The following is a 23744-nucleotide window of genomic DNA, read 5'->3' on the forward strand; positions in this document are numbered from 1 at the left end:
TTAGTTACGACCTAAATACGTGCACTTAGTAATACGACAATGCCCCTTGCAAATTCATCTTTATTTTTGTTACATTTATTATGTTTACATTTGAGTAATTTTTAAATGCTTTAAACAGTGACATCCGTATATTGTAGTATATCATTTATCTTTTTGAGTTAGCACTATCATCTATCATTAATATGCAGGTAAAGCAGATTAAGTTATCATTCCATGTAGATTAGAATATCAACAATGAATAATGGTTTACCGCTTTATTCAATAAATTTCTGGAGAAATCGAGCTTCCTTTAACTTCCAAGTATAATGCAACAAAGAATTTCAAATTATTCTTCAACCCTCCTCCAGAATACAACATACCATTATATAAAAATTTGGTTGAGATAGAGTTGGATTCATTGTGCCAAAAAGTGTAGTCATTTTCTGACAAGTAACAGCACAAACATTCTCTTCTCCAAGAGATGCATAAAACTTTTCATTACAGATAGCAACTGCACAATCAGTAATCTGTATGTGTGTAATATAAAACAGATATGAGTAATAAATTTGCATTCGCCGGCAGATCTCGTACCTGAACAGCAGCAGCCTCTATAACTGCACTTCAACCTCCAACAGATCAAGATCTAAGGCCACACACAAGAAGACCAATAGACCATGAACTGCACCGTATTTAGGTTGAACGAATGAAAAGCTGAATAGGCCTCTGTTCAAAATGCAAGAAATGAAAATGCAGCTCATCTAGATCGTATGTTGTTCTATTTTCTCCGTCTGGTTCCTACAATGTCGGGGTTGCCTTTCTTCATCATTGCAACAAACTCATCATAGTTTATCTTCCCATCCTGCCATGGGAAGTAACACATTATTCACAAATAATCTCCCACCTAGTACTAAGAGGTTATATTTCTTCTGTTGAAATATTTGAAAAACATAGTTGGTGATGGAAGTAACATATGCCAGGGAATGGACAGAGTTACGTATATGATTTTAAAAACCATGTATATATAGGAGAGGATCAGATAGAAACTCCTCCCTGTAGAAACTACGAACCATCTGAACCGTTGATCTTGATATGGTATACAATCGTCATAAATGGATGCATTATCGTAATATATGAAATGCATCATTATGAAAATGCATAATCATAAAGATGCATTACTCAGCATGAAAATCAATCCTGGCCATCCATTTAGGCAAGACCTACTATGGACCAAATTGGTTCCTAATTTCTCACTAAGAACGGTTCCTACCAGAACTCATCCGTATGTTTCACTGGAGATAATAGGAAAAGAGGCTTTACGTTATCAGTGTCTACTTCTGCAAGGATTTCTTTTATTGTTTTAGCATCGCCCATATTGTATTGCTTCAAGGCTTGCTCAAGTTCTTCCACTGTTATGTACCTGATTTCAAAGGTAAAATCATAGAATAAGCATGCGATTCAAAATAATTCGTGGAGTGCAGTGATCCCAAGTTCTTACCCACTCTTATCCTTGTCAAAATATTCAAAGGCTTTGTACAAAAGGTCCTCTCTCTCCATTCGGTTCATGTGCATAGTAGCCGTTATAAACTCAATGTAATCAATTGTCCCATTTCCATCCACATCAGCCTGGAAAGTAGTACAATCCGATAAAAAATAATTAGTGGTAGGAAGAATACCAACTGTCAACATAAACGACCATGGGATTCTGAATGGGAGCTGCTAACAGCATTTGGTTGACAATAATATAACATTACCAAAAGCGCCTAGAACACTAAAGCCAAAAATGGATTAGATTTAGCAGCTGTAAAACAGCAAGATAGCAATACTAACTGAAACTAAAAGCAAGGAATTGAGACAACAAAGAGAAGATAATAAGAGATGATACCGCTTCCATATACTGCCTCACTTCAGACTCAGAAAGCTTCGTGCCCAGCTTTGGTAGACCAGCTTTTAGTTCTTCATATGTAATTGTTCCACTGTTATCTGTATCCATGGATTTGAACATTTCCTTCAAGCCCATGATTTCTTCTTCAGAAAGATTTTCTGCAATCACCTGTAAAGCCCAGAAATATTTAGAATATATTTCTTGTTTGTCTCTTCACATAGTGTGATGGAAGCAAGTAATAGAATGGAACAGTCGGGCATTCTGACCTTAAGTGCTAATTTCTTGAGTTTGTTCATTGCACGGAACTGCTTCATTCTACTCAACACAGCAATATCCAGAGGCTTATCAGATGCATCCCCGTCTTCTCTCATCCATGGATGATCTGCATTTACAAAAATTGACCTTTGTTTTATGAGTGCCAAACCACATTGACCATCCAAACCAGAAGCAAAACAAATAAAGCAGGAAAAGAATGGTGATTACTTTATTGTACGCATAATTGAGCTACAAAAGACAAATATGGATCCTGCACTAAGGCATGGTAAGATGAGTGACTAGTCTATAGTATGACTCTCATGTATGAAAAAAAGAAAAGAAAAAATGGGAATTGATTCGATTGGATATCTTGGCTCATGCCCACAAACTGTCTTGACGAAAATACTTTAAACCTAAAGACAGAGGTTAATGAAAGATCAGAGTCAATCCTCCCGTCTTTGTTGGACATGTATCAAGAAAATCCTTTCGGATGAACTGCCACTTAACTCCAACTTAAGAATGACATGGACAAGGATTTGGAAACCAGTGAGTTTTAGTTCGTTAACCACGTGCATCATCATCATTACGAAAGCTCATCCGGCTACTAGAGGGGTCGGCTTTTTTTTCCAAGTTACTTGATCTTCGAACATATCAAGATCACATATTTATTACAATCCATAAGCACGAATTTATAGGGTGTTTCATGCTTATGAGTCAGTAGTTTTGCAAAGATAAAATCATATTGCATTGCATCATGCTACCAATGTAATACAGTATTATCACTTCCATTGTCAATTGTCTGGGTGTTCCAAAGAAGACCTACTTACTTAAAACTTCAATTGCAGTTAGCCGGGCTTTAGGGTCAGCCAGAAGCATCTTCTTCACGAGATCTTTGGCACTACTTGATATCGATGGCCATGGATCAGAAACAAAATCAAGGTGCCCACGCAAAACAGAATCAAATATTCCCTGCTCATTCTCTGGAATTGGGAGAACATAGACAAGGATTAATACATAAAAAGTTATCTGAATTGATACGTTAAGCAATCCATTAATAAAAACATATTTTTAAATGATCCCCTCTACTTTGAGATATAGTAGACAAAGTTTATTGAACCTAATTTTTGTTAAAGTGGTAATATTATTATGCCAGAGTACACTAAACTAAGCTACTGCCTTCCTGTTCGAGGCGGGGGTTTCTCCTTCACTAGTTACCTCCCCAGAAGGGTGGGACACCACTGAGTAAGATGTACAGTATCACTCCAGCACTCCAAATATCAGCTTCAGCACCATAGTTTCGACGCAGTACTTCAGGAGCCACGTAGTAGGCACTACCGACTAGGTCTCTGAACGACTCTCCTGAAATTAGACACCATCTGTGAGTATAAACCATCAGTTCTTTGCTAAGAAACAAAGCAGGGTGAGATCATTTTTGAGGTTTTCTTATGAACTTCTCAGAAGCATACATATCTAGTAGGCACTACCGACTAGGTCTCTTCACAAGTTTCAAATTTTAACATTACACACAATTAAACAACTCCTCAATGATCTCCTTCCCGCCCAATTTCTCAGAGATCTCAAACTGAAAAGAAAAACAATACTATTTCTCACATCTATAACAAATTGAATCAGCATATCGAACATTACTCCAATCAATAAATGGCTTCCACACTAATCCCATCAACATAAACATTTCATTCAAAAACCTAATTAATGACCACGAGATTATTACCCGGCTTGAAAAACGCAGACAAGCCGAAATCTGTAGCCTTGAGCGGCGAATCCTCATCCTTACTCAAAAACAAGAAATTCTCAGGCTTCAAATCCCTATGCATGACCCCCATCGAGTGGCAAGCATGCACCACCGTCACAATCTGGCGGCACAGCCCCGCCGCGGCGCGCTCCGAGTAATGCCCCTTGGCGATAATCCGATCGAAGAGCTCGCCGCCGGCGCACAATTCCATCACCAAATGCACGCTGTGGCGATCCTCGAAGCTCTCCTTGAGCTCGACGATGTTGCGGTGGCCGGTGAGGTGGTGCATGATCTGGACCTCGCGGCGGACGTCGGCGACGTCGTCGGGGCTGATGAGCTTGCGCGTGGCGATTGACTTGCACGCGAAGTTCTGGCGCGTGGCGCGGTGGGTCACCAGATGGGTCACGCCGAACTGGCCCCGCCCCAGCTCCCGCCCGAAAATGTACACGGAGTGGACATCGGACATCGGCCGGCCCAGGACGCGGCCGATGCCTGTCGGGAGAGGCCGGCGGGGCGGGGGCGGCGTATCGGCGGGGACGACGTTGATGCTGGGTTGCTGCCCTCCGCCGCCGTTGGGTGGGGGATTGGCGCCGGTGGTGGTGGTGGTGGTGGTGTTGCAGTTACCCATTTTTGAATTTGGGATTTTTATGTTACGACTGTGTGAAGTCAAAGTGTTTAGAGACAGAAGAAGGGAATTTATACTTATATATGTGTCTCAATTTTCTTCAACCTTTCGTGTGTAGATATATACATGGAGATTTTGATCTTTTACTTTTCTTAGATTTGGTAATATAGACTCGCGTTCAAGGCCCTTCTAATGTTTTGATTTTGTATTGACCACTGTTTTAAATTTGTTTATTATTACATACTCAATAATACATTTATTTTGTTGTTGGATAAAGTTGACACTGTTTTAAATTTGATTATTACATAATACAATTGTTTTGGTGTTGGATAAAGTTGACCTCACATCGCATGGGTTCAATTGATTTTTTACAAAATAAGAGTAGTAAATTTACCGAATCCAAAGGCCAATTTCCAGTTCAACTTCAAATCACGAGTGGTGGCTAAAGTTTTTGTGTCCACAGCTCACAAGTATTTATAACATATAGTTGTAGGTCACATGTCAATTTAGGGGAACTATTTCCTCTGCCAAAGTATTAGAGGAATAGGAATTCGAAGGCATGGACGATGAAGTGCAGTCTGTTGGTAAGACGCTTCCCCTCCAACTAATAGGTCGGGGGTTCGAGTCACCTTAGGAGCTAGAGTGTGAGTGGGTTTTTTCCTTTCTTTGGTTGTAACAAATTTTAAAAAAAATAAAGGAATTCGAAGGCATTCACAAATACTTTTCATGTTTCTTTGTTAGTTGTAGAAAAAAATAATCGAAGGGATTATTATTTTAATTATGATTCAAATATGATAATATTAGTACAAAAACAGTCCTAAAACGTGAGAAATTGTCAAATTTTATGTTTTTTGAATTAGTAACTAGGGTTGTCGATTGGTTCGGGTCGATTACCCATACCCGAATTTTCGGTTACCCAAACCCGAAATTGTCATATTTCACTTACCGTTCCCAAACCGTTTTAGGTGTTCGGTTACCCATACCCGAATTTTCGGTTACCCGAACCCGAAATTGCCATATTTCACTAACCGTTCCCAAACCGTTTTAGGTGTTCGGTTACCCAATAACCGCTTCGGTTACCCGATTCGGTTATTTGGGTATCTGAAATACTCATTTAAAAAATTAAAATTAAAATTCAAATAATTTGCTAGATAAAGGATTTGAACCTTAGTCTCTAGAAAATACAGTAAGCAATTTATCCACTAGACTAAAGCTTATTCTTATACTTTTAATATATTATAATTTTATTTTAGCTAAGACTCGATTTTTTTAGAAAAATAAATAAATTAATGAATTAATAATTAAAAAATATAATATATATATATTTATTAAATAATTTATTAAATAATTTTCGGTTATTTCGGTTAACCCGTTTCGGTTATTGGGTTAACCGATACCCAAAATTTTTCTAAAAATGATACCCGAAACCGAACCGTTAACCAAAAAATTCGGTTATTGGATACCCAAACCCGAAAATTTCGGTTCGATTAACGGATTATCCAAAAACCCAATAACCAATTAGATAGCCCTATTAGTAACCAAATATTATGTTCCTTTTCCAAAATAACTATAAACTATTTCAAAAGTGCTCTCATATTAGTATCTAAGGTTTTATAAATTTAATTATACTTTCAAGTCGAAATTAAAATTCCATGTTGGTCATATATGTGTTTTATAGATTACTAGTGCGCAACCCGTCGAAATTCGACGGGAAATTATTTTAACTTATTATATAAATTATTTTTAAATTTATTTAATTTAAGGTAATATAGTTGAAATTATATTAATTTGAATCATATTTCTCAATTAAATGTTAACCTTTTGTTAGAATAATAAATATTTTTTTTATGTAGATTTTTATTTAATCATATTTTGAAAAATGTATCGATATTGAAAATTTTATTTCATCTGAGCATCATCTCGTCTGAACCTTGTAGGATCATATCATAATCTGTAGTGACCCGCTCTTTTATATATTTTTAAATCCAGTAATGCGTGTTTATTATTGTTCATCAGTGAATGAAACCAGTTATTATCCTGATATGAATTCAGCTGATGATCCTGAATTTATATTGTTAAAGCAGTAAATGATATTATTTCAGAGTTATAACTGACTTAGCAAAGTCACGTTATTTATTTAAGCGAGATGGAATTAAATTTTATTTTTACTCAAGTCGTGGATTATTTTCGACCCGTGAGTTAATTAAATCTGCGGATTTAATTTTTATATTAAAACAACGAACGAATTAAATCTACGGATTTAATTTAGATTCATTTTATAACTTATAGATTTTAGCGAGATATCACATGTCGAAATCGAGATTTATGTAAATACAGTATCAAGCAGAATCGAAGCCAGTATTTTATTACAGTTACAGAATCACCGAGATATAGAAAATACATCATTAATTCTTCTCTACATTTTTTTTTATTTCTTTTTCTTCCATCAACTTTTGTTCCCCAACTTCTCCACACCATTATCATCACTTTTCCCCACCACTTTCACCACCATTTTCCCCACCACTCAATTATGCAGCAACACAAATTTGTTCCAGCCATCAAGTCTCTTCTTCCCTCACTAAAACGTGCTGAAGAAGCTGAGAAAGGGAGAGAGAGTTTCCTCCAACTCCAAACTGTACCTTGAAGAGGTAAGCCTTGAAGCAAATCCTTTCAACTTCTTGTTTAGCCTACAATTATTAAGAAGAACAATATACAATTCAATTTCAGATTTTTTTTCAACAAATTCCTCAGCTTAACCCAGTTCAAACACATTACAAGGTAAATACTAAACTCCCTTATTTCAATTCCAGTTCACGCATCATCCATCAAACACACTTTGGATAAAGAATACAAAGTAGAAGATGAGTATATTTTGCATAATGGACATAGCAATCAACCAAAGTCAGTTTTATGTGTTATTCATGACGAAATAGAAACAAAACCAATATGTGAGAATGAACATAGCAGCATGTAGAACCAGCAACATATAACCTTTAACAGATTTTGACCTTCACACCATAGCTTTACCATCTCACAATTGATAAACCATGTACATAAAATACCTCAGACAATTCATACCATACGTAGTAGTTGTAAAGTGAGAGTAGGGAACTTAACTTCTGAGAGGGAATGGGCAACTGCCCTGCTCAGTGAACCAAGGGCGACGGCAGAGCTTTCACCGGCGTCGGAGGGGCGCACGTACAGACCTCAGCGGTTCTGCTCGCCGGTTGCTCAGTCACGGCGACGGCGGCTCCGGGAGAGGCGGCTGCCGGACTCTTGCTGTTAACAGCAGCGGCTGGCGGCGGCGCTCCCAAGCTGCGACGTCCGGCGATAGAACTCCAAGCCGCGACCCGGCGAAACAGCAGTTGTAGTTGGAGGCGTGGCTCGAACCTTCGACTCCGAAAATAGCAGCAACGGCGGACCTCTGCTCGGCGGAAATTGAGCACAGTGACGGGCGCTCACGGATCTCCAGAAATGCCGTCGCGAGTTTGCTTCGCCGGAGAAGAAGTTATAACAACAGCGGTGTCGGGACTCGGAGAATCGACGGAGGCGGCCGAGACCAGAACGCGGCAACGATTTCCAGAAGTTAGGGCTCCTCTTTGTTTCCTTCAACAGATATGGGAGAGAGAGAACTTCGGAGGAGGAATTGAGGACGAGGTTGGACGGAGCTGCTTCCAGTCGACGACCGCCTGCCGGATTCTGGAGCGGCGGCGGCACCCGCCTCGGCTGAAGGTAGAGCGAGATGGAGAGAGGCGTGCGTGATAGCAGAGCGTGTTTGCTTAGAGAGAAGAGAAGAACAGGAGGCGTCGGACCTTGGCGTGGCAGAAGCTGACTCGCCGGATTTCGGAGCGGCGACGGCGGCGCCTCGGCTGGAACGAGAGGAAGAAATAGAGAGAGAGAGAGCTCGACTGTTTTGTTAGAAAGAGAGAGAGATGAGAATTAAAAGATAGAGAGAGAGAACCGAGATGTTGGGGGGAAAGAATTTGGGCTTCTCCCCTTATTTGTGAAAATTGGGCCTAATTTAATTATTTCCTTGGGCTTTAGTTTAATGGGCTTATTATTTAATTGAGTTGGGCCGATTTTAATTACTGATTGGGCCTCTGATTTTATTTATATGGGCCGATTTTATTTACTGATTGGGCCTCTGAATTTATTTATTTTACTCAGATGAGCTTTTATTACATTATTTCATTGGGCCGAATTTATTTAAATTGAAGCCCATCTATTTTATTTTAATTGGGCTGTTATATTATCTACGTTGGGCCTCGTTTGATTTATGTAATTGAGCCCAGCTAATCAAATAATTATTTATTGGGCCAAGATTTATTTAATTACTTGAGCCGATGAATTATTTCAATTGGGCCTCTCATGTTAATTATTCAAGCCCACTTTTACTTAATTATTAGGTTGCCTTATGTTGAGCCTTTTAATTATTTAATCTTATAACATTACTTATTCCTATTTATTAAGCCGATTAATTATGAGGTTATAAAGCGAATAAGCTGAAGTATTTATTTATTTTCTATTGACTACGAGGAGCGGGGATTTAATTGACGGATTAGAACACCCCGAAGAGAACGGATTAATTTTTGTTAATTATCCGGCTTCATGAGACGAGACTTAGCTTTTGTTTAAATCCGATAGCCTGGATTAACAATAGAAATTCCCTGATTATTATCTCAGAATAATAGTTCATGCATACGAGATTCATGCATAGTTTAATTACGCATTCTCATTTAATTGAGAATTTTCCCTCGATTTAAAGTCTTACGTTATTTTCTCGGATTAAAGGTCGAGCGCAAGAATAAGAGCTCGTCAAGGAGTCACTAATCTGTAGCAAAGCTTTGCTATCAGGTGGGTTACTTTCATATATATCAAATGAGTTTAATGTTATGTTTGAACAGATATTTCATTGCAAAATCTTTGAACTGAAAATTATTTCAACTGTTGTCTTGCCATAAATGTTTCAATGTTTGGTATGATATCTATCTGATGTGGCTTTGCCAGTTATTATGAAATCGAATTCGGGTCCTGAGCAGTTGATAGCTATCCTGCCAGGGCTAGTGTACACCAGTGACCGTGAGTCATCTAGCGGGTTGGCCGGTCAAGTGTCCGTGAGAGGTGGCCACCTCTCCGGCACACAGTTCCAGATATGATAGATTACAAGAGAACTTAGTCTGCAGACGAACTTTAAGAATCACAAATGAATTTAGTAAGCTTGGGCCTTTTTAGCGAAAAACTCCCTTGCTGTACTGTTTATGATGGCATGACAATTTACAACTTTACGAAGCATGTTATATTTCATAGTAGGCATATGTGCCCACTGAGTACTTTTGTACTCAGCCCTGCATATATTTCTAAATGTGCAGGTTGAGCAGCTGCCGATGGTGATGAAGTGACGAGCGGGACTCTTTTGTCTTATTATGTATTAATGAACTCTAGGGTTACATGTCTTCATACATGTAATCAGAACTTTATTCCGCTGCGTACTCAGAAGTTTTATGTTATTTTGGATAAGTCGGAGTTATCCGAACTTACTAGTTATTTGAGTCTATACGACTAAAACTCCGTTATATTATAAATATCCCTGTTGTTAACAATGATACTGCGATCCTTTCTTGTTTGATTATTCCCCTTTCTACCCCGCTTCTAATCTCCCTCCATTAGTCACGGTTTCCCCGGCTTAATTATCCTTAATTATGTTCGGTCGTGACAGAGTGGTATTAGAGCAGTTCATTTGCTCTGAACCCTAGAGTTAGCCCATTTTTCTAGTATGATCACTAGTATATATGAGTCAGTCAACCAAAGCTCATCACTTCATCACATCGTCATGCTCAGCAAGATAGAATGTGGTAATGATTTTAAAATATTGAGAAGTTCACGTTTTATATGAATGTACTGATGCTTACATTCAAGTTTTATACTTTATTGATTGATTAGATATCTCAATGAACTTAGATGCGTTAAGAATGCATGATCACTGTTACGAGCAGAACAATAGAAGCTAGAAACTCAGTTATATTTCACTATAGCCATGGTGAAGAGCTAAGAAAGAGGAAGAGAATCCAATGAAAGCAGTGCAAGCAGAGTGCCACGCACGAATCACTGAAGCAGGCATAGTTCTTCATTCAGGTTGTTCACGCGTGACAGAACACCGAATCGACTATTGCCTTAATTGATGATAGATCACGTGAGTCATTGCTCGTAGCGACGAGTGTGACTTATGTAATCAGCTAGCTATCGCATAATGAGCTAAGACTCATTACTAACTCTCGATTATCACCAGTTATGGCATGAAGAGAACCTTCATGATTTATGTTTGAACTTCAGAGTCGGACTCATATGCAGTTATAACACTTTGTGTATGATGTTATAGCATCGCGATTAGAACTGCCAGCTTACAGTTTCAGATATTCAGAACCTTTATGATTACAATTACCTATTATATTACACGTGAGCATGATTTAGAATCCCTATTGATTACGATCACCTACTACAAATCGAAAGGAGGATAGGTGCCATGGGTAACTAGAAGTTACCAACCATTATGATTGACTAGAAAAATCTATACAAGTGCGTAAGACGGGAGGAGTTCCTGAAGATGGTTTGGAGTTTAACAAGAGTTAGAAATATCGACAATGGTTCGATGTTAAAGTTAAGAGATTGAGATTATGATGAGAGACTAAGCAGGTTAAGTATGCATACCTTAGTCGATCAGAGACATTCCCCAGTTAGAACATTTTAGACCAAACATTCAGTTTAGTAGCCAGAATGCAAGCATGGACTAAGGTCATTCCATGACTTAGAATTACACATGGGGACACATACCCTATAAAGGTACTCAGATGAGCAAAAGCTATTTCCTTATTGAATGCGTGATGATTCAGAAGGTCTTTTGCAATAACACGGAAGAGTGCTTCAAATTATATGGTTGCATTTCAAGAGCTATGTGAAGGAACACTAAGCACTAGAAGTACTACAGTAAGATCATATAGAGGAACATTGTTGAGTAAGGTCGAGCCTACCTTATTTCACCTATAGAAGATGTTAAGGATTGCATTAAACTAGGAGGCAGACTCCAAGTTTGAGAAGCTCTAGAATATTCTCAAGGACATGTTCAAGATATTAAGAAGAAAGTAGTGATTTTAGACCAAATATACCTTTTGCAGCCAAGGAATAAGAGTTTCCAAGTTCGGAAAAGTATTTCCGAGTGAGAGAGAAGTAGTTATGTCGGACCTGGCCAGTCCACATGGCCAAAATCTCAGTAGTCGTCATATATGGGTCTTTAAACCTATATATTTTAAACCTTCATCTGAAAAGCCAAACGGGTTCAGACTATTAGGTCATTTCGTTTCGACCTTTCAGTCAATTCATTTCTACCCTATGGTTATTCATTTTCAATTATTTGGCAAATTATTGAAACACTTTGCCTAATTGCCATTTGTGATTTGAATCATTGCGATATACTAGCTATTGGTAGATTTTCTGTGACCCAAGGACAAGCAGATACTCATCAGATTAAATCAGTCAAACACGTATGCTTCAATCCAAGGGTCAAGCACGTAATGCATACAGACATTCTCTTGTGCATTTAGTAGGACGTTATTTGTGTATTTCAAAAACGATGATCATTTCGATGCTTTTGTATGCCCCTATGTTGGCTTAGTTATTTTGATAAGTATTAGTACGAAAATGCTGGTTCATAGGGCATTTCGGAACTGAGCTCTTTCATGATGACCTTGCTAGATAGCTAGTTCATCGTGTATAATGCTTGGATAGATCACCAGATCTATATTCAATTGTTGGTGAAATAGTCCTCATTGATACTAATTTCCCATGTCTATGTAGCGACCCTATCAGTCTTTTGCGGCAAGTTACTTTCGCTATGTTATTTATATACTTTCATGAGGAAGAGTATGAGCGAGATTTGAGAATCAAGAAAACAATTTACAGAATCGATGATATGCATCTGTGTATTACATTGGTGACTATATGTCGACTCATCGGAATGCCAACAAAGCAAAGGCTTCCGAGAGAAGTTGGATAGAACAATAGTATGCCTTGTGATGTTGCATTAACAACTTGTGTTTTGACCTAATAGAATGCCGTCAAAACGAGGACGACCAAGAGGAGGGGGCAGGATTCCCCGAAATAAAGGAAGAGGCCCAGAAACAGGGCCAGAACCAGAAATAGTTCAACCACCTGTTCAGCCAGAACGACGGATTGAAGAATTATTCTTGCGACAGAACCCACCTACCTTCAACGGGACAGGAGACCCGGCAGAAGCTGAAACTTGGGTTCGCGCTATTGAGCGCATTTTCAACTTCCTGCGTTGCACCGACCAAGAGCGCCTGACTTGTATGTCCTTTCAGTTGACTGGGTCAGCTGATTTCTGGTGGGAAGCACGGATGAAAACGATGACAGCAGAGCAGTTAGAAAACCTGACTTGGGAACAATTCAAAGCCGGTATATATGACAAGTATATACCCAAGAGCTACCGCAAGAAAAAGGAGGCTGAATTTTACAATCTAAAACAAGGGAAGATGTCGGTAACTCAATACGACAGGATGTTCTGCGATATGTCTAGATATGCGCCGGAACAAGTTGACACAGATGAGAAGATGGCTGAAAAGTTTTGTGCCGGACTGAGGCACGAGATTAGGATGGCTTTGGCAAGCCACGGAGGATTGTCTTACACTGAGTCGCTCAGCCGAGCGTTAGACATTGAGGCAGCCATGCCAGGAGAAAGACTTGCAATTGTACCTGCGCCAGCACCTCCACATGATCAAAGTTATAATCAGAATTTCAAAGGAAAGAGGAGATGGGACAACAGTAACCCGAACCAAGGCGAGAAGAGGCCATGGCAGGGATGGGTCTTCCAGTCACAGGGCTATGGAGGCCAGAGTGCACCGAAACAGATGGGAAATAACCAACAGAGAGCCCCACATTGCCCCAAATGTAACAAAAATCATGTGGGAATCTGTAAGGCCGGCAGTGATAGTTGTTATATCTGCAACCAGAAGGGGCACTATGCAAACCGGTGCCCGAATAAGCAACACGGGACGGGTTCAAGGCCGAACCTATCTATCCAGGCTCCGCATCTGCGAGCAATCCAAGCTCTGTCCCAACCATACCCAGGGCAGCAACCACAGTATCAGCAGCCACAGCAGCACCAACAGCTACCGTACCAACCACAACCTCAACAACCGTATCAGCAACAGGCTCGCCAACAACAGAAACAACATGAAGAGCCTCGTCATGCTAGAGCCTATGCTATGAGGCAGAAGCAGCCCGAAAACAACCAGGGAAACCTGGCAGGTATGGGCATGCTACTCAATACTCCTGTTGTACTTCTATTTGATACGGGCGCATCGCATACTTTCATTTCAAGTACATGTGTCGACACATTAAAACTTAAAATGGAAAGAGCTGAACATGAGTTGAGTATATCATCACCTATAGGAGGGATGACGACAGTAGATCATGTGTGCTTGAACCTAGAACTGAATATAGGGTCACTCAAGATTGTAGTGAACAACTCGTATGTTATACCGATGGGAGATGTGGACATAATCCTAGGAATGGACTGGCTAGCCGAGAACTATGCCACCATCATTTGTAACGAAAGACGGATATCGTTTCGACCCCCAGGAAGGGAGCCGTCACATTTCCACGGAATTAGTATGGGAAGAAGAAAGATGATCATCTCCGCCCTCCAAGCAACGAAAATGATGAATAAGGGATACCCAGCTTACCTCGTATACTTGCACGGAGAACTGGGAACTGAAAGGAGCATAGAAGATGTAGCAATTGTACGGGACTTTTCAGATGTATTTCCAGAGATTCTGCCAGGGCCACCACCGGACAGACCAATTGAGTTTACCATTGATTTGGAGCCCGGGGCAGCTCCCATTTCGAAGGCACCATACCGAATGGCTCCTAAAGAGTTGGAAGAACTCAAGATACAACTGCAAGAACTTTTGGAACTTGGATTCATTAGGCCAAGTGTATCACCTTGGGGTGCACCCGTACTTTTCGTGAAGAAAAAGGATGGCACATTGCGAATGTGCATAGACTATAGGGAACTGAACAAAGTGACACTGAAGAACAAATATCCTTTACCAAGGATAGATGACCTTTTCGACCAGCTCAAGGGAGTAAGCGTGTTCTCGAAGATTGATTTGCGGTCTGGTTATCACCAGCTGAAGATTCGACCAGAAGACGTACCTAAGACGGCATTTCGAACTAGGTATGGCCACTATGAATTTGTAGTTGTGCCATTCGGGCTAACTAATGCGCCAGCCGTATTCATGGACCTCATGAATCGAGTGTTTCATCCGTACTTAGATAAATTTGTCTTGGTGTTTATAGATGACATCCTGATCTACTCGAAGAACGAGAAAGACCATGAGGAACATCTGAGAATTGTTCTAGAAACGTTGAGGACGGAGCGCCTTTATGCCAAATTCAGCAAGTGCGAGTTTTGGCTCAGCGAAGTCACGTTTTTAGGACATATTGTGTCATCAGAAGGGATTAAAGTGGACCCTGAAAAAGTGCAAGCAGTGCGCGAATGGAAATCGCCTACTAACCCTAATGAGATAAGAAGTTTCTTAGGATTGGCAGGTTACTACCGGAGGTTCATAGAGGGATTTTCCAAAATCGCAAGGCCAATGACGCAACTACTCAGGAAGGGGGTAAAATTTTCTTGGACAGATGAGTGCGAGAAGAGCTTCCAAGAACTCAAGGAAAAGTTAACTACGGCACCAGTGTTAGCCGTTCCAACAGCTGACAAGGAATACGTGATCTACACAGACGCGTCCAAAAATGGACTTGGTTGCGTGCTGATGCAGGAAGGAAGAGTGATAGCATATGCGTCGCGACAGCTTAGACCACATGAACTGAACTATCCGACCCATGATCTAGAATTGGCTGCAGTGGTACACGCATTGAAGATTTGGAGACATCACCTATATGGAGTTAGGTGCGAGATATTCACGGACCACAAAAGCCTGAAATACTTTTTCGAGCAAAAGGACCTTAATATGAGACAAAGGAGGTGGCTCGAACTAGTAAAAGATTATGACTGCGGTATTAACTACCACCCAGGCAAGGCCAACGTAGTGGCTGATGCATTGAGTCGTAAGACTCAATCTAAATTAGGATCTCTCATCACTCGAGAGAAGGAGCTCATAAGAGAATTTGGTAAAATGAGCATAGAAGTGGTCAAACCACCAGGAACGATAGCAAGCGTTGTTGCAACGATACCTAGCTTGAGAAAGATGATCGTAGAAGCACAAAGAAAGGACGAGAAAATGGAGAAGCTACGAGAAGCGGTAAGGAAAGGAGGCGTCAAGAATTATCAAGAAGCATCAGATAATGCTATCCTCTTTGAGGGAAGGATATGCATCCCCCAAGATGATGAACTTAAGGATAAAATCATGAGCGAAGCTCACGATACCCCTTATACTGCCCACCCGGGGAGCACTAAGATGTATCAAGATCTAAAGAAGCATTTTTGGTGGGAAGGCATGAAAAGAGACATAGCATCCTTTGTAGAGAGATGCTTAGCTTGCCAACAAATGAAGGCCCTACACCAAAGGCCATATGGAAAGCTACAACCATTGGAAATCCCAGAATGGAAGTGGGATCACATAGCAATGGATTTTGTGACCAGTTTGCCCAAGACAAGGAAAGGAAACACTGCCATTTGGGTAATAGTGGATCGACTCACGAAGTGTGCTCATTTTATACCAATACCGATCACACACGGGTCAGACAAGCTAGCTCAGTTGTATGTTCGAGAGATTGTGCGTTTACACGGCGTGCCCGTGTCGATCACTTCAGATCGAGACTCAAAATTCACATCTAGATTTTGGACAAGCTTACAGAAAGAGTTAGGCACAAGGTTAAATTTCAGCACCGCTTTCCACCCGCAGACAGATGGGCAGTCGGAAAGGACAATTCAGACTCTCGAAGATATGTTGAGAACAGTGGTGTTAGACAGAGGTGGAAGTTGGGAATCAGTGTTGCCGCTGATTGAGTTTGCCTACAACAATAGCTACCAGGCGACCATTGACATGGCACCTTACGAGGCGTTGTATGGAAGAAAATGCAGATCACCACTTTACTGGGATGAAGTGGGTGAGAGAAAAATCCTAGGACCGGACACGGTCAGCGAGATGATTGAGATAGTCCGTCAAATCAGAGGGCGAATAAAGGAGGCGCAAGATAGACAGAAATCTTACTCTGATGCACGCCGAACCGAATTACAGTTTGAAATAGGAGACAAGGTCTTCCTAAAGGTATCTCCTACCAAGGGGATAACTAGGTTTGGTGTCAAGGGAAAACTTAGGCCCCGATTCGTAGGACCTTATGAGATTTTGGAGAGAATAGGCCCAGTAGCCTATAGGTTGGCGTTACCGCCAAGCTTTGGAAACGTTCACAATGTTTTCCACGTATCACAACTCAGAAAATACATTTTCGATCCAAAGCACATAATCCACCAAGAAGAGATGATCCTTTGCCCAGACTTGAGCTATGAAGAGAGACCAGAGGCCATTCTAGATCGAAAAGTACAACAACTCAGGAATAAGGCAATCACATCAGTGAAAGTCTTATGGAGACACCACGGACAAGAGGAAGCCACGTGGGAGCTTGAAGACAAAATGAAGGAGAAATACCCCGAACTGTTTTAGAAGAAATATGCAAATTTCGGGATGAAATTTTTGTTAAGAGGGGTAGTATGTAGTGACCCGCTCTTTTATATATTTTTAAATCCAGTAATGCGTGTTTATTATTGTTCATCAGTGAATGAAACCAGTTATTATCCTGATATGAATTCAGCTGATGATCCTGAATTTATATTGTTAAAGCAGTCAATGATATTATTTCAGAGTTATAACTGACTTAGCAAAGTCACGTTATTTATTTAAGCGAGATGGAATTAAATTTTATTTTTACTCAAGTCGTGGATTATTTCCGACTCGTGAGTTAATTAAATCTGCGGATTTAATTTTTATATTAAAACAACGAACGAATTAAATCTACGGATTTAATTTAGATTCATTTTATAACTTATAGATTTTAGCGAGATATCACATGTCGAAATCGAGATTTATGTAAATACAGTATCAAGCAGAATCGAAGCCAGTATTTTATTACAGTTACAGAATCACCGAGATATAGAAAATACATCATTAATTCTTCTCTACATTTTTTTTATTTCTTTTTCTTCCATCAACTTTTGTTCCCCAACTTCTCCACACCATTATCATCACTTTTCCCCACCACTTTCACCACCATTTTCCCCACCACTCAATTATGCAGCAACACAAATTTGTTCCAGCCATCAAGTCTCTTCTTCCCTCACTAAAACGTGCTGAAGAAGCTGAGAAAGGGAGAGAGAGTTTCCTCCAACTCCAAACTGTACCTTGAAGAGGTAAGCCTTGAAGCAAATCCTTTCAACTTCTTGTTTAGCCTACAATTATTAAGAAGAACAATATACAATTCAATTTCAGATTTTTTTTCAACAAATTCCTCAGCTTAACCCAGTTCAAACACATTACAAGGTAAATACTAAACTCCCTTATTTCAATTCCAGTTCACGCATCATCCATCAAACACACTTTGGATAAAGAATACAAAGTAGAAGATGAGTATATTTTGCATAATGGACATAGCAATCAACCAAAGTCAGTTTTATGTGTTATTCATGACGAAATAGAAACAAAACCAATATGTGAGAATGAACATAGCAGCATGTAGAACCAGCAACATATAACCTTTAACAGATTTTGACCTTCACACCATAGCTTTACCATCTCACAATTGATAAACCATGTACATAAAATACCTCAGACAATTCATACCATACGTAGTAGTTGTAAAGTGAGAGTAGGGAACTTAACTTCTGAGAGGGAATGGGCAACTGCCCTGCTCAGTGAACCAAGGGCGACGGCAGAGCTTTCACCGGCGTCGGAGGGGCGCACGTACAGACCTCAGCGGTTCTGCTCGCCGGTTGCTCAGTCACGGCGACGGCGGCTCAGGGAGAGGCGGCTGCCGGACTCTTGCTGTTAACAGCAGCGGCTGGCGGCGGCGCTCCCAAGCGGCGACGTCCGGCGATAGAGCTCCAAGCCGCGACCCGGCGAAACAGCAGTTGTAGTTGGAGGCGTGGCTCGAACCTTCGACTCCGAAAATAGCAGCAACGGCGGACCTCTGCTCGGCGGAAATTGAGCACAGTGACGGGCGCTCACGGATCTCCAGAAATGCCGTCGCGAGTTTGCTTCGCCGGAGAAGAAGTTATAACAGCAGCGGTGTCGGGACTCGGAGAATCGACGGAGGCGGCCGAGACCAGAACGCGGCAACGATTTCCAGAAGTTAGGGCTCCTCTTTGTTTCCTTCAACAGATATGGGAGAGAGAGAACTTCGGAGGAGGAATTGAGGACGAGGTTGGACGGAGCTGCTTCCAGTCGACGACCGCCTGCCGAATTCTGGAGCGGCGGCGGCACCCGCCTCGGCTGAAGGTAGAGCGAGATGGAGAGAGGCGTGCGTGATAGCAGAGCGTGTTTGCTTAGAGAGAAGAGAAGAACAGGAGGCGTCGGACCTTGGCGTGGCAGAAGCTGACTCGCCGGATTTCGGAGCGGCGACGGCGGCGCCTCGGCTGGAACGAGAGGAAGAAATAGAGAGAGAGAGCTCGACTGTTTTGTTAGAAAGAGAGAGAGATGAGAATTAAAAGATAGAGAGAGAGAACCGAGATGTTGGGGGGAAAGAATTTGGGCTTCTCCCCTTATTTGTGAAAATTGGGCCTAATTTAATTATTTCCTTGGGCTTTAGTTTAATGGGCTTATTATTTAATTGAGTTGGGCCGATTTTAATTACTGATTGGGCCTCTGATTTTATTTATATGGGCCGATTTTATTTACTGATTGGGCCTCTGAATTTATTTATTTTACTCAGATGGGCTTTTATTACATTATTTCATTGGGCCGAATTTATTTAAATTGAAGCCCATCTATTTTATTTTAATTGGGCTGTTATATTATCTACGTTGGGCCTCGTTTGATTTATGTAATTGAGCCCAGCTAATCAAATAATTATTTATTGGGCCAAGATTTATTTAATTACTTGAGCCGATGAATTATTTCAATTGGGCCTCTCATGTTAATTATTCAAGCCCACTTTTACTTAATTATTAGGTTGCCTTATGTTGAGCCTTTTAATTATTTAATCTTATAACATTACTTATTCCTATTTATTAAGCCGATTAATTATGAGGTTATAAAGCGAATAAGCTGAAGTATTTATTTATTTTCTATTGACTACGAGGAGCGGGGATTTAATTGACGGATTAGAACACCCCGAAGAGAACGGATTAATTTTTGTTAATTATCCGGCTTCATGAGACGAGACTTAGCTTTTGTTTAAATCCGATAGCCTGGATTAACAATAGAAATTCCCTGATTATTATCTCAGAATAATAGTTCATGCATACGAGATTCATGCATAGTTTAATTACGCATTCTCATTTAATTGAGAATTTTCCCTCGATTTAAAGTCTTACGTTATTTTCTCGGATTAAAGGTCGAGCGCAAGAATAAGAGCTCGTCAAGGAGTCACTAATCTGTAGCAAAGCTTTGCTATCAGGTGGGTTACTTTCATATATATCAAATGAGTTTAATGTTATGTTTGAACAGATATTTCATTGCAAAATCTTTGAACTGAAAATTATTTCAACTGTTGTCTTGCCATAAATGTTTCAATGTTTGGTATGATATCTATCTGATGTGGCTTTGCCAGTTATTATGAAATCGAATTCGGGTCCTGAGCAGTTGATAGCTATCCTGCCAGGGCTAGTGTACACCAGTGACCGTGAGTCATCTAGCGGGTTGGCCGGTCAAGTGTCCGTGAGAGGTGGCCACCTCTCCGGCACACAGTTCCAGATATGATAGATTACAAGAGAACTTAGTCTGCAGACGAACTTTAAGAATCACAAATGAATTTAGTAAGCTTGGGCCTTTTTAGCGAAAAACTCCCTTGCTGTACTGTTTATGATGGCATGACAATTTACAACTTTACGAAGCATGTTATATTTCATAGTAGGCATATGTGCCCACTGAGTACTTTTGTACTCAGCCCTGCATATATTTCTAAATGTGCAGGTTGAGCAGCTGCCGATGGTGATGAAGTGACGAGCGGGACTCTTTTGTCTTATTATGTATTAATGAACTCTAGGGTTACATGTCTTCATACATGTAATCAGAACCTTATTCCGCTGCGTACTCAGAAGTTTTATGTTATTTTGGATAAGTCGGAGTTATCCGAACTTACTAGTTATTTGAGTCTATACGACTAAAACTCCGTTATATTATAAATATCCCTGTTGTTAACAATGATACTGCGATCCTTTCTTGTTTGATTATTCCCCTTTCTACCCCGCTTCTAATCTCCCTCCATTAGTCACGGTTTCCCCGGCTTAATTATCCTTAATTATGTCCGGTCGTGACATAATCTAAAGTTCGGAAGACGACAACTAACGTTTGAACATCAGACTTTTGAGTATCATCTCGTTTAGATCTTAAAATACAAAAAATTAATTTTTATGCGTCAAGTTTTTTTTTAACATCATTATCTGGAGCTTTAAAAATCAAATTTGACTTGTGAGATTGTATGATTTGGAGCTTCTAACATCATAACTAACTTGTGAACATCATTTTGTATGGAACTTGAAAAATTTTTGACAAACTTTTATGCATTATTAGTTCTAAATATTATAATTGGATTCCAAGAATCATCTCGTTTGGAGTTTAAAAAATAAATTTAACTTGTGAGTATCATCTCATTTGAACTTTGAATGACCACAATTAGGTTACAAGAATTATCTTGTGTGTAGCTTTAAAGATCATTATCATCTTTCGCTTGTAAGATCATAACTAACTTCTAAACATCATCTTGTATGCAGCTTGAAAAATCTTGACAATTTTTTGTGCATTATTTCATGTGGAGCTTGAAATATCATAATTGAGTTTCGAGCATCATTTCGTTTGAAATTTGAAAGAATAAAATGGACTCGTGAACATTAATTATCTTCAAATCTTGATTTTCGAGTATCATTCCGTCTGAAAATTGAAAGAATAAAATTGACTCGTGAACATTATCTCGTTTGAAGTTTGAAAGACCATAACTAAGTTTTGAAAATCATCTCGTGTGTAGCTTAAGAAAGTTGACACGAGATTCAAATTGTACTAATTTATTTAGTAATTTAATTGATAAATTTTCATAAAAAATCTATGCTGAATCCAAATTTTATTTTTAAAATTTTATACAAAATATATTATTTTATAATCAAATTAAATTAAAGAAATAATTTACTTAATCAAACCAATTTATTTTTTCAAATTAAATTAATTAGACCATGTATTTAATTAAATAAATTTGGTCAAATTAAATTGACAAAACAATTCAAATTGTATTAGTCTCAATCATTCCGCCAATTAAATGTAGATTTTTAATTTAGAGAGCAAGAGCTTATTCTTGTATAAGTTTTATTTTGGTGAAATCTTATAAAAATACTCAATGTGAAATGAGGTGATTTATATGAATTCTTCACTCGATTGAGATTATTATAAATTTGATACATGATTAAAGATTTCTAATATATTTTAACATCATATCCTCTATTGTTCTTTATCTAAATTCTTCATTTATGCATTACTAATTTCATAAATTATCTATTATTATTATTATTATTATTATTATTATTATTATTATTATTATTATTATTATTGGACGAACAGAAACAAATAAAGTTTGCAGAAATGAAAAATATATTTTTCTTCCCTATATAAATAAAATGTATGGATTTATTTTATAAAAAATAAAAATAAAATTTTAATTATTTTGATAGACATAAAATAAGATTTTGTTTTAAAGTAATCAGTTTATAGAATTTGTGCCTTATTATGCAAACATGTAAATCAATGACCGGACCCGTTAATAATTTACATATACGTGCATGTCTCAATTCAAACTTAATTTAAAATTAATTTTATTAAAAATTAAGAATATAAATATTATATATATATATATATATATATATATATATATATTCATACAATATAATATATTGCAACATATACATATAATATGTACGCTATTGAGAAATATAAAATTAATAACAAATATACATCTAATCACTAACATTCAATTAAAATAATTTATCTTATATAGATTATAATTTTTTTTCTTATCAAACATGTAAATCTAATTTTTATCTAGAAAAAATAAATAATGAAATTTATTAATTTAGATTATATATAATGTTAATATTATTTTATATACACATTTATTATTAATTATATTTATTATGATTAATGAATCTTTATATAGATGTAATAATTAATTAATTAATAAATGATGAAGATTATATATGGTAAATTTTGAAATGATGAGATTTTAGATATGCCACATTGGTTAAGGTTTAATCCTATTATATAATAGATAAGTTTACAACAGATAGAGATAGTTGCAGAAATATGATAATCCAGACTTAAACTATTTTGTTATTACCATGTACTAGAGTAAAAGATAACAAGAAAATAAATGATTTTACTACTAGTAAACATAATAACAAATAAATAAATGAATGGTCACATTGACTTAAACTATTTTGTTATTACCATGTACTAGAGTAAAAGATAACAAGAAAATAAATGATTTTACTACTAGTAAACATAATAACAAATAAATAAATGAATGGTCACCATGTGAAAAAGGTGAACATTTGCGTTTGCCGGGAGTCGAACCCGGGTCTATTGCTTGGAAGGCAATTATCCTAACCGTTGGACTACAAACGCTTGCTGATAATTTACAACCAGTAATTTAAATATCAACGAATCTCCTTAGCTGGAATAATCTGAGCAGACTCGATGAAGGAGAACCATTTGTGATTTCAATTGTCCCTTTGAATATTGTGTACAATTGAGGTAGCCTGAATAAGAATAATTAAACCTAAAAGAAAATTAGAAAAGAAGAAGTAAAACTGGGATATCAACAATACTACAAAATATTATGGCCATTATTCGAGATTCAAATAGCAACTTAAAAATGCTGAAGTCAGCACGCAACGTGCTTTGTGTGACAATCCCTAATTCAAGGCGTGATTCTATGAGTAGTTGATTCATGGCTTTTATGATGTAGAAACTAAGGGTGTCTCAAACAACAAACTGAAATTTCAGCTTTCAAAGTGCCACATC

General features: G+C 38.5%; 1 protein-coding gene and 1 non-coding gene across 2 annotated transcripts; both read right to left on the bottom strand.

The window, feature by feature from the left end:
- Nucleotides 1-346: 346 nt before the first annotated feature.
- Nucleotides 347-4615, bottom strand: LOC131024668 (calcium-dependent protein kinase 1-like). The gene is made up of 8 exons (XM_057954178.1): nucleotides 3849-4615; nucleotides 3332-3475; nucleotides 2944-3096; nucleotides 2128-2243; nucleotides 1862-2029; nucleotides 1475-1602; nucleotides 1297-1396; nucleotides 347-838 (listed from the first exon to the last, which is right to left on the bottom strand). The coding sequence occupies exons 1-8, from the start codon at nucleotides 4495-4497 to the stop codon at nucleotides 755-757; spliced, it is 1542 nt and encodes a 513-aa protein (XP_057810161.1). The 5' UTR covers nucleotides 4498-4615; the 3' UTR covers nucleotides 347-754.
- An 18658-nt stretch (nucleotides 4616-23273) lies between these two features.
- On the bottom strand, nucleotides 23274-23345 carry TRNAG-UCC (transfer RNA glycine (anticodon UCC)). Its single transcript has one exon. It is a non-coding gene; the product is annotated as a tRNA-Gly (tRNA).
- Between the last annotated feature and the right edge of the window lie 399 nt (nucleotides 23346-23744).

The sequence above is a fragment of the Salvia miltiorrhiza genome, chromosome 5, assembly GCF_028751815.1.
Source record: "Salvia miltiorrhiza cultivar Shanhuang (shh) chromosome 5, IMPLAD_Smil_shh, whole genome shotgun sequence".
NCBI classification, from domain to species: domain Eukaryota; kingdom Viridiplantae; phylum Streptophyta; class Magnoliopsida; order Lamiales; family Lamiaceae; genus Salvia; species Salvia miltiorrhiza.

Bases quoted from the DNA above. Each gene is read 5' to 3' on its own strand.
- LOC131024668 (XM_057954178.1), bottom strand. From the start codon at position 4,497: ATGGGTAACTGCAACACCACCACCACCACCACCACCGGCGCCAATCCC. The intron at 2,030-2,127 runs GTCAGAATGCCC...TGGGCTTTACAG, and splicing joins TCAAGAAATTAGCACTTAAG to GTGATTGCAGAAAATCTTTC. The intron at 839-1,296 runs GTAAAGCCTCTT...TTCCCATGGCAG, and splicing joins CAGAAGTAGACACTGATAAC to GATGGGAAGATAAACTATGA.